Source organism: Colletotrichum phormii (genome assembly GCF_030913505.1).
Source record: "Colletotrichum phormii strain CBS 102054 chromosome Unknown BDP81scaffold_16, whole genome shotgun sequence".
In the NCBI taxonomy this organism is placed as follows: Eukaryota; Fungi; Ascomycota; class Sordariomycetes; order Glomerellales; family Glomerellaceae; genus Colletotrichum; species Colletotrichum phormii.
In genome coordinates, this window is record NW_026851458.1 from 221,780 (window position 1) to 231,622 (window position 9,843).

Below are 9,843 nucleotides of genomic sequence, written 5' to 3' on the forward strand. Positions count from 1 at the left end.
GGTCACCTTGTCACTTCAAGGCCCAGTCCCAGATGAATGCAGTCCCGTTTGTTTGCCCGCTCAACAGGTGAGCTGAGCCCGGACGGCTTTGCGCAAGCTACCACTTCCCGGCTCGTCCGATCCTTTGCTGCCGCTCCGCAGCACCGGTTTGACGGAGAAGGTGCCGAAATCGAAGGAGAGGGCCGCCATGTGAATCTTTGGGCTCACCGCATTGGTGTTAATGCACTGGCCTTGGACAAGTTTGACGGTCGTTTGTACGTATCACTGCTCTATCCTCTGCCCCTCCATATTATCTAATACCAATACTTGATGGCAGACTTCTTTCTGGCGGTGCAGATGGCTCTGTGAAGCTGTGGAATCTTCATCAAGAGAGTAATCCATACAAACCTCACATCTTTCAACCCATCGCCAACATTGCCAGGTCCATTGGAGATGAGACGAACACACACAAGCACGGCATTACTCATCTTGACTTCTACCCTTTCGACAATGAAGCCTTTCTCTCCAGTTCCTTTGATCGCTCACTCAAGCTGTGGTCTACTCAACGGATGACAGTGTCCGCCAATTTCGACCTCAATGCCAATATCTACACTCATGCCACCAGTCCCATCGCCAACCATCTCTTGGTCGCCTGCGCAACCCAACACTCATCTGTTCGGCTGATTGACCTCAGGTCAGGATCATCGATTCGCTCGCTGGTAGCCCACGGGGGCGCTGTTTTGTCGGCAGCTTGGAGTCCTCGTCAGGAGCACGCTCTTGCCACTGGACATGTCGACGGGAAGGTCCGCGTCTGGGACATACGGCGCGCCTCTGGCTTAGTCGGCCAGCTTGATCAGGAGGATAGCCTTGGTGTCTTGCACCGCTTCGACCATGCTATGGCCTCTGGACTCGATTGGAAACGTATGCCTCATTTCCGCAACTCAGCTCGAGCCCACAACGAGGGTGTGAACGGCTTGACCTGGACCGACGATGGCAAGTACATCATATCAGCCGGCTTGGATCGTCGAATCCGTGTGTGGGATGCTGCTACTGGCGCAAATACGCTAGCTAGTTTTGGTTCCATGATACAGAATCGACAGCCAAAGACCGTCAATATGTTTGTCACGCCCGCTCGATTGACCCCATCACGTCGGGATCTGCTGTTCTACCCCAACGAGCAAGAGATCCTGGTCATGGACCTACACGAGGGCACCCTGGTGACGCGTCTACGAGTTCCTGGACCTTCGGCGGCGGCTGCACATCAGAATAATGGCTTGAACGTCAAGAATCGCACAATGAGTATGGTGTGGCGTGGTAGTGGTGGTTCCGGTCTGCAAAAGGGACCTATAATGGGCGGTGGGAGCTCTTTTGGTGCCGTCTACACGGCTCACTTAGACGGCCAGATACGTTCATGGATGCCCCAGCTGCCTGGACCCGAAGACGACGATGATACCCCGGATCCCCAGGATGCCAATGAGGAGGAAAGAAGCCGCAAGCGCAAGGCACTAGATGACGCCTTTAGGAGTCTCATGGGCAAGCAGATTACGTTTAGTTGACGCCGTCTGACTTTGACGCCTCGTTGGCGCGTCCATCTCATTCAATTCCCATTTTTAGACAAGAGAGGGAATCCAGAGTCTCGTATTCGACGTCGCCGAGAGCATTCACGTCCAGGTATCTACTAAATGCTGTGTGGCGTGCATTTCTCGGCCCTTCCAGGCGCATCGGAATTCGCATCCGCCCACTACTGGGAGGCTGAAACTCGTCATCACGTAGCCGCGATGCGTAGCCTACAAGCTCCCCCATGCGTGTCAACTCGGACTTTGACATGCGAAGAGGAGGAGTGCGTCTGCAGTTTGTCAAAGCCAAAGGCCACCTCTTCAAAGGACTCACCTCTCAGCAGTGGAGAGGCTACATTTTTTTAGCCCTGCTATTCAGCTTGGTGGAAGAGACCACTTGGCAATCATGCTTGACGCAAAACTCGTCGCGGCCTTGCGTTGAGGACGACTCATTCGATGGTCGGAAGTAGCGTGCCTAGTTGCACCCTCGACATGCCGACATCAGTATCATCGGCACTTCGTGCCTGTCGCGGTTACCATCGTCTTATTACTCAGTCGCCCTGTGGGGATCACTCAGATCATCACCGCCCAGATGTCCATGCATCAATAGCACAGCGCACCCCTCAATCAATCCTTTGAACCATGGGAACACTCTGTGTAGTGCTGTTACATCGCTCCAATTACCTCACATTGTGAGTACTCCGTACAGGGCTGGAATAGGTCCATTTCACCATTTCGTCGCCCTCTTCTCCTCCGTCATTCGCCCGGCACTAGAAGCTCCCGACCTAACGTACCCCCGGCCAGCCCTGACCACACCGGAAGCCTTCCCCGTCGCTCCTTTTTCGACCTCCTGCATTAGTTCCCGCGCCGCCCCAGCATCATGGTTCTTAGAACGCATCTTACTCGCCATGGAGGGGGAAGGCCTCTCACTCACGCCCAGATTGGTAGGACCGTGCAATTAAGCTCTTTTCTTCTTGGGGCTGGCTCAAGAGTGCATCGAGATGGGCAAATTAGCAAGAGACCTCGGACGCGGCAGGGGTTATGAACCGCCAGGGGTCAGTCGGTGGTCAATGGTCATGAGCGACCCAGAACACCACCATCGTCGGATCGGAACCTGGGGAGGGAGGGGGAACAGACGGGGTTGTCGAAGATCAGATGCACGAAATGAGTAACCCGATGATTCGCAACAAACAGCCGGGTGTCTCCCTCGACGTCAAAGCTGAAAGGTTTGGTTTATACTGACCGAATTCGCCATTACGGCCTAGCGTTCTCAACGGCATACGGCATCAAACTTGTTGTGCCGCCCCGGCCTGCTATGAGACGAAATCAGGGTCTCTCGTCCACCCAAACTCTCCTCCAGCCAGAAGAGCTAGTCGTCACTTTGTGATTGCTTGGCTCTCACTCAGCGAACGTGCCTGCGGAAATCCGCTCTACTGCAAAGATGACGGTGCTAGCCCGCATAGCGCTACGACGTTCAATCCTCACCGACTGTGCACCATCTCTCGCCCTACCACGCCCATTCCGTCAATTTCGCCCTATCCCCAAGAGGCCAAGACCATCGTCCCAAGCCCTCTCACATGGTCTCGCCTTCCTGCAAGCCAACCGTCCCACGTACGGCTTGGGGCTATCAGACCCTCGTGCCCCCATACTAGATATACACTAGACGTTCTTTTCCTTCCGTACTAGCCGTGCCAGCCCCACGAAACTATCTCTCCCCCCCTGACTTTACATTAGCACAAGGCGGATAATGCAGGGGGTTTCTTTGCCTATATGCCTATGAATGCGGTATGATTGCCTCTCCCGCGTGCGCCGTCCAGCGCGCCCGAACAAGAAGATCTACGGACGGCGTCAGAACATCATTTTCGGGGCCCCCACTTCCCTTTTTCGATGGCGCGCTATCAGGGGGGGTGAAGGAAGGGCGTTCTAGATTCGATACTCCTACGACGCAAGCCTTGGACGCAGTGGGCGCTCTTGACTCGTGGGAAGCGGGCGTGCCGGCGCGCGGGTCAGGAAAGGAGGCCACGCTTGCCATGGTATCGAGATCGTGGGTTGAGTAGGAACGCGCGAGAGGTTCGGGTACTGCAACCCGAAGGGGGAGACGTCATATCCTTCCTCCCCACTTCCTTCCTTCCTTTCTTCCTGCCCTCCCCTCTAATTAGCCCTCCTCTCGGAACTGTGCCGGGGTGGTATTGGGCCAAAGAACGGGATACATGTATTCCGACCCAGGCAAGGCAAAAGGTTTGGGGCGCGCGGTGGAAGATCTTCATGGACGCCCGCGGACACCCGCGACATGCTCGATATATGGCTTAGCTTCGTCGTTTTTTTCCCTTCCTTTGCCTTACGTAGGGCAGATCCTTTTCCTGCCGTTGTATGTGTGGGTGCGTGTGCGCGCGCGGGCATGTTCTCTATATTTGGCGGTATTCCCGGTTGATGGAGGACTGGCCGCTTTGATGGCACGTTGTGAGTTGTTCATATGGATACTGCCGCTGGTGACTGGGTACTTGATGATTAGGATTTTGGGAAGAGAGGCAAAAGGGGTTTGCTTGTTACGGTAACAACGTAATCAAACAGGAAGGTTGTCAATTTGAGTTTCGGGGGTTGGGGAGGGTGGCGGATGGGAGACCGCCTCCCCAACATGAGCCGGTGAGACGTCTCCGGGTTTCGGTGGTGTGGCCGGGCCGGAAGGCAGCTGTTTGGTTCCGAGGTTACGGGTTCGGGGGACGGCTATGTTGACGTCTGTTCAAGCTCCGGCGGTATTGGGTACTTGTTAGTTGTCGCCTTCAACATGTATTTGATGCACTCTGGACAAGTCCATTCCCGTGGAAGTTGTCCCCCAAATGGAAGATTTATAGGTCGTAAGGTAGATTAAGCAAGCTCGGTTGAGTTGTTTAGATAGCTTTAGGTATCACCGTCGGGGTGGGGATTAAATGTGCTGTATACAGGGCTCGGTCAAGACATGCTTTGGCATCATTCATTGTTGGCTACTTACGTTGTACTATCCGTTGGCTGTTGATAACGCGTTCAATGAGAGGACAGCTACTCCTCTACTTGGAATGATTTCAATGTCCCCGATCGCTCTTTCAGTGACGGCCACCGAGCTCGCTGACATTGAAGTCATGAGAACTTGTACAGGCGGTGAAGCAACTTCCTATCAGCCTACCGGAATTCCACGAACTACGTCCAAGCAGCGCTTTGTGACAGAGCTTCCGGTTGAGAACTGATGGCTAGAAAGCTCAACTTATACTTGAGGCCATCTATATAAGCCCTGCTCATCAGGAATAAGGTGGAGAACTAACTCCGTTTTCACAAGCCCTGTGCACCATCGGGGGATGGTAAATATGTGTGTGACAGTGTGGAGTTATAACGCTGTTGATTTCGAGACTATCCGAGGCCGTACTCACCTCCAAGATCACTTTCTTAGTATTTTAGATATCAGAGCTCTAAATGCTGTCACCATATTTCTCCCATTGATAGAATATACCGAAAAGAATATATGGACGGCGGTGACTTGTAAACATAGATGTTTGCGCCCCTGGGTAGATTAATCCCGTGAGTGAATGCTAGAAACGACATGTAACGGCTCAACAGGCGACTCAGCAGCCAACTCACGGGCCCACAGATCGGATTACGAGATTGAAGCCTGGGAGAACTATAATTCGTCTCAGGTTTGAGTGGCTAGAGAAGAAACACAAGTATTAGGCGGGCTCAATTGCCACTTGTATAAGAAAAGCGGCGTGGCCTGAGGAGGACGGAGCTAGGTGGGGGTTGTCACTTACTGGGACACCAGACTGTACATGTAGACAGCATCCATGCCGTATGAACCTGGGCCGAAGATAAGATCGCATTCCTTGGGAAAGTCGTGAAAGATGCTAGTTATCTTCAACTTGGAGCCAATGAAACGTCCACTGCATCGAGCAAGTCGTTGAGGATACGGCCATTGATTTCATCTCTCTGGGTGCTAGCAGAGACGGCTCTCTATTTACTTGCCTACGAGGCAAGTTTGAATGGAGTTTCTTCCAAGTTCCCGTTCGATGAAGGTCAGAGTTGGAACGTCTCACGCTTTGCTCAAATATATGACTCCGAGGCCGTATCAACAGCAGATTAAGTAGATAAAGATGGGCGTTGGCCTTGGACTTTTGACTCTCTCTCTCCACCCTTGGAATCAGGAAGGAGACAGGAAGCAGGCTCTAGTCTCTCTTACGACCTGATATTTTTGCAAGCAAGTAGTTTAGACCGAGCTTGGGTACTTCGGTTCTCCCCATGCATGTTTTGCAAGGATAATGTGTTGATCATATCAATCTTGCGCCTGAATTCGGAGGCGTGACTGCATCGGCCTGGACAGTCTATCGTGACACTGAGCCGGTCCAGTAGAAGAAGGCGTGCATTCAAACAGATCCGTCATACAAAATATGCTAGGTACTCTAATCATTCTAATCGCGATCCTCTATGGCGGCTCATGTAACAATGGCAGTTGTGCCCGCTTAGACTATCCTGCTGATCTTGTGGACCGTCCACAACTCGGACGCTTTCATCTCGAGCCTCTGCCTGCCATGAGCTTACCCAAACAAACTGCTGTCCACTAGTTTCTTGGCCTTCTTCTTCCTACTTTAGCCTCCACCAAGCTTCGATATGGGGCGTATGGCCTGAACATCACAGATGAGAAGATATACTACTCTATCTGCATCATATCAGAAGCAGTTTAGGCGCTGCTGGGCGCTCGTGAGGCTAGGACTAATGACCAAGACAAGACCAAGCATGTCTGGCTAGAAAGGAGTCGTGGGATATCGAGTATTTTTCTATCGAAACGTGGCCCAACATGTGTATCCAACGAACGTGAATTTATGTGTCCTTAATCAAGTGAAATGAGAGGGAGAGCAGACAAATGCTGATGTTCTAAATAACCGTGAATAGATAAGGTTAATACTAGGTAGCTATAGGAGGAAGCAGAAAATAAAAGAAAGAAATACAAACAACGTGTGGTATTTGAGAAGTCGGGATGCATGGTTAACGAGCTCGGAGTACGCGTCTTCCTCCCGGGGCTCACATGTGGAGTCCGTCACGATATTAGAAGCCCTTTCTCGGAAACGGAGCATAGGTCACGGCTAGTCCGAGAAAGAAAGTTAACAAGATATTAAAAGCGCCGGTAACTTTCTACAGAGTGTTCGTTGGCGAATACATGACCGAAATCCAGGGCGAGAATACAGGGCTAGAATACAATACCAAAATACAGGGTCGATAGAATTTAACCTAATCGCTACGTCCCATAAACTCCTCTGCTCATAATCGCATCGTTATCGGTTGAGGAGAATATCCCACGGGTTACACCAGCGACGGGCGACCCATCGGTCTTGTCCAATTTGTCAGGGAAAACTCAAGAGAGCAAAGAAACCCGGGATAGTGGATAAGAGACGAGATGAAATAAGGACGAGATAACTGAGACAGAGGGGAAGGTGGACGAGTAAGAGGCAAAGGTAGGCCATATGAGATGTCGTTCTATTGAAAACTGGACCGACATTTGAGCGCTCAACATTGCTTTACCCGCGAAATTGTGATGCAAAATAGATGAGCATAAGCCACTAGATACCTGGGAAGGATACACTGGATCAACCAACTTTCACCAAAAAGTCGAGAAGTTCAGCAATAATAATTTCATTAGGTCATATCGCTATGGTACAGTTGTACTAGGTATCATTTCATTCAATCCTCCACATCCACAACCCCTTACAATCCACGGTGGGTATCCTGGTGAGAAGGGATCGAATTCCTTCTGCCGTGGTCTCCATGGACACCGCCGTGCGCAGTCTCGGGTTCCCCAATGTGCTTAGCGAGCACGGAAGGAGGTACCTGAGCGGCATCGGTAGGATCCTTGGCGTGAGAGGATGTTCCAACCCTGGGGTCTGTTGTCAGCCCCCATCGTCCAGGATCGTTTTTTTGCGCTCGCTGAAATCGCTTACTGGGCGTGAGTCTTATTTCCTCCAAAAGTTTTTGAGCCGTCGAGGTCGGAGTCGACGCGAGGATCAGCCTTGTTCAGGAAGTCTGACTTGTGGCTGTGTAGGTGTTAGCTAAGGTTCAAGGCGAAGGAGTGGAAAGTTGAGACTTACGGGCCAGCAGTTCCTGGGGCAGGGCCAGTGCCGTGGACGCCACCAACGGCTGAGCCAACGTGGCCAGCTGCGTTTTCAGTGTTGGAAACGCCGCCGGTGTGACCAGTGTTGGGGTTACCGGTAAGGCTGCTGTTGTGGGTGTTGGAGCCGACACCGTGGGTGCCGGTGTGGGTGCCGGTGTGGGTGCCAGTGCTGCCGACACCAGTGTGGCCGGGGGCGCCGCGGTGGTCACGGTCAGAGTCGATGCGGGGATCGGCCTGGTTGGCGATTTTGGAGTTGTGGGTGCCGTGGGTGCCGGCGGGGTCGTCGTAGCCGGTGACGTTAGAGCCGGTCAGACCGCCGGTGGTACCGGTGTGAGTGCCGTGGGTACCGGTGTGGGTGCCGTGAGTACCAGCCAGACCGGAGGTGCCGGTGTGAGTTCCGGTGTGTGTGCCAGTGCTGCCAATACCGGTGTGGCCGGCGGCGCCGCGGTGGTCACGGTCAGAGTCGATGCGGGGATCGGCCTGGTTGGCGATTCTGGAGTTGTGGGTGCCGTGGGTGCCGGCCGGATCATCGTAGCCGGTGAGGCCACCGGTGGTGCCGGTGTGTGTGCCGTGGGTGCCCGTGCCGGCGAGGCCGGAGGTACCAGTATGGGTGCCGGAGTGGGCACCAGTGGTGTGGTGGCCGGCGCCAGCGGGGTTGCTGGTCAGGCCGCCGCCGGTGGTGCGAGTGTTGTGGTCCTTGGAGTGGTCAGAGTCGACGCGAGGGTCGGCCTTGTTCAGGGCGTCTGACTTGTGACTACATGAGGTGTTAGGTGAGAATTCAAGTAAGAGTGCGGAGAGTAAACTTACGGGCCAGCAGTGGTGGGGGCAGGCCCATCGTAGCCACCAACGCCGGTGTGACCAGTATGAGTGCCCGTCACGTTGGAGCCGGTAAGGCCGCCGGTGGTACCGGTGTGTGTACCGTGGGTGCCCGTAGTTCCGTGGGTACCGGTGTGGGTACCAGTGGTACCGGTGAGACCGGAAGTGCCGGTGTGCGTGCCGTGAGTGCCCGTAGTTCCGTGGGTACCGGTGTGGGTACCAGTGGTACCGGTGAGACCGGAAGTGCCGGTGTGCGTGCCGTGGGTGCCCGTGGTACCGTGGGTGCCGGTGTGGGTACCAGTGGTACCGGTGAGGCCGGAAGTGCCAGCAGGGTTGGCGCGGTGGTCACGGTCAGAGTCGATGCGGGGGTCGGCAGCATTTGCTGCGCGGCTGTCGTGTTGACCGTGGGTTCCCTCAGGCGTCTCGTGCTTCTTGTCCGAAGACAGAGCGTCCTTAACCTTGTTGACAATGGAAGACATATTGGGCTATCTGATGATTTGGGGTATCAAAATGAAATCAAATGGTTATGAAAGAGGTGGTTGTGGGTGTAAATTGGTTGTGAGAGTTGGGTGTTGTGGGGTATCTTGTGTTGTGGTGAGGAGAGAAGAGAAGAAAGGACCGGACTGAGGAGGAGAGGTTCTGGAGGTTATATAGAATTAAAGACCATCGAGAAGCTGCATCTTCAAAACTCCTTTCCGATGGTAGATCATACAATTACGATCCCGATCCAGCAAGCAAGCCCCGTGGCTGGCCACTTCTCGCTTACTCTGTGACCACCCTTGCAACGTCTACGCTGTGACTGACAACAATCAAGGAACCTGCATCACCGCGCCTGCTTGCCTGCTTGCCTGCTTGTCTAGGCCAGTCCAGCGCCGATGCCCATACATGCCGGCATGGATTCGGTTTGGTTTGGAGGAGAAAGGGCCGCAGAGGTGAGGGACAGCTTGGGCACTTACTTCATACATCGTCATAGGTCTTGGACGCAGGTGTCTCATTCGGGATACAAGCTTCAAAATTGTCAGCCAGTCGGGGTGAGGCGTTGGCCCAGGACTAGCATGGTCGGTAGTGTGGTACATCTGCTCCGGAGGAAGACCGGGGTCCCCCCCCCTACCATACTGTATGTATCCCCCAGGCTAATGGGAACTGGTGAACTAGACCCAGTTTGCCATGGCTGGATGACGACCCAGAAGTTGTCTGGCGTGACACTGCGCTTGTTTCCGTCAAGCCTTTTTGCTTTGCTTCGTAGGAACCTCCCGTTTGACATGGCACGCATGAGAATAGGGTACAAAGGTACTCATGGCCCCCCGAAGAGGGCTCCCAAGACTCAATACCTCCTAGCGCGTAACATGTCAAGGATTCGTCGTCATA

The 9,843-nt window shown here is 53.7% G+C and overlaps 4 protein-coding genes across 4 annotated transcripts; 2 read left to right on the forward strand and 2 right to left on the reverse strand.

Annotated features, from left to right (window-relative positions):
* Positions 1–36: 36 nt before the first annotated feature.
* Positions 37–1,535, forward strand: BDP81DRAFT_325904 (WD domain-containing protein; the record flags this gene model as incomplete). Its single annotated transcript, XM_060585017.1, has 2 exons — positions 37–254; positions 317–1,535. The coding sequence occupies 2 exons, from the start codon at positions 37–39 to the stop codon at positions 1,533–1,535; spliced, it is 1,437 nt and encodes a 478-aa protein (XP_060442444.1).
* A 1,719-nt stretch (positions 1,536–3,254) lies between these two features.
* Positions 3,255–3,656, reverse strand: BDP81DRAFT_61765 (uncharacterized protein). Its single transcript, XM_060596063.1, has one exon. It carries the CDS (start codon positions 3,565–3,567, stop codon positions 3,310–3,312), a length of 258 nt encoding a protein of 85 aa, XP_060442445.1. The 5' UTR covers positions 3,568–3,656; the 3' UTR covers positions 3,255–3,309.
* BDP81DRAFT_61766 (uncharacterized protein) lies at positions 3,657–4,276 on the forward strand. The gene has a single exon (XM_060596064.1). The coding sequence runs from the start codon at positions 3,746–3,748 to the stop codon at positions 4,088–4,090; it is 345 nt and encodes a 114-aa protein (XP_060442446.1). The 5' UTR covers positions 3,657–3,745; the 3' UTR covers positions 4,091–4,276.
* A 2,892-nt stretch (positions 4,277–7,168) lies between these two features.
* On the reverse strand, positions 7,169–8,954 carry BDP81DRAFT_473458 (uncharacterized protein; the record flags this gene model as incomplete). The annotated part of the gene is made up of 3 exons (XM_060594656.1): positions 7,169–7,582; positions 7,637–8,413; positions 8,467–8,954. The coding sequence occupies 3 exons, from the start codon at positions 8,952–8,954 to the stop codon at positions 7,486–7,488; spliced, it is 1,362 nt and encodes a 453-aa protein (XP_060442447.1). The 3' UTR covers positions 7,169–7,485.
* Between the last annotated feature and the right edge of the window lie 889 nt (positions 8,955–9,843).

What these genes read in the sequence shown, in the direction of transcription:
- BDP81DRAFT_61765 (XM_060596063.1), bottom strand. Translation starts at nt 3,567, where the DNA reads ATGGCAAGCGTGGCCTCCTTTCCTGACCCGCGCGCCGGCACGCCCGCT.
- BDP81DRAFT_61766 (XM_060596064.1), top strand. Translation starts at nt 3,746, where the DNA reads ATGTATTCCGACCCAGGCAAGGCAAAAGGTTTGGGGCGCGCGGTGGAA.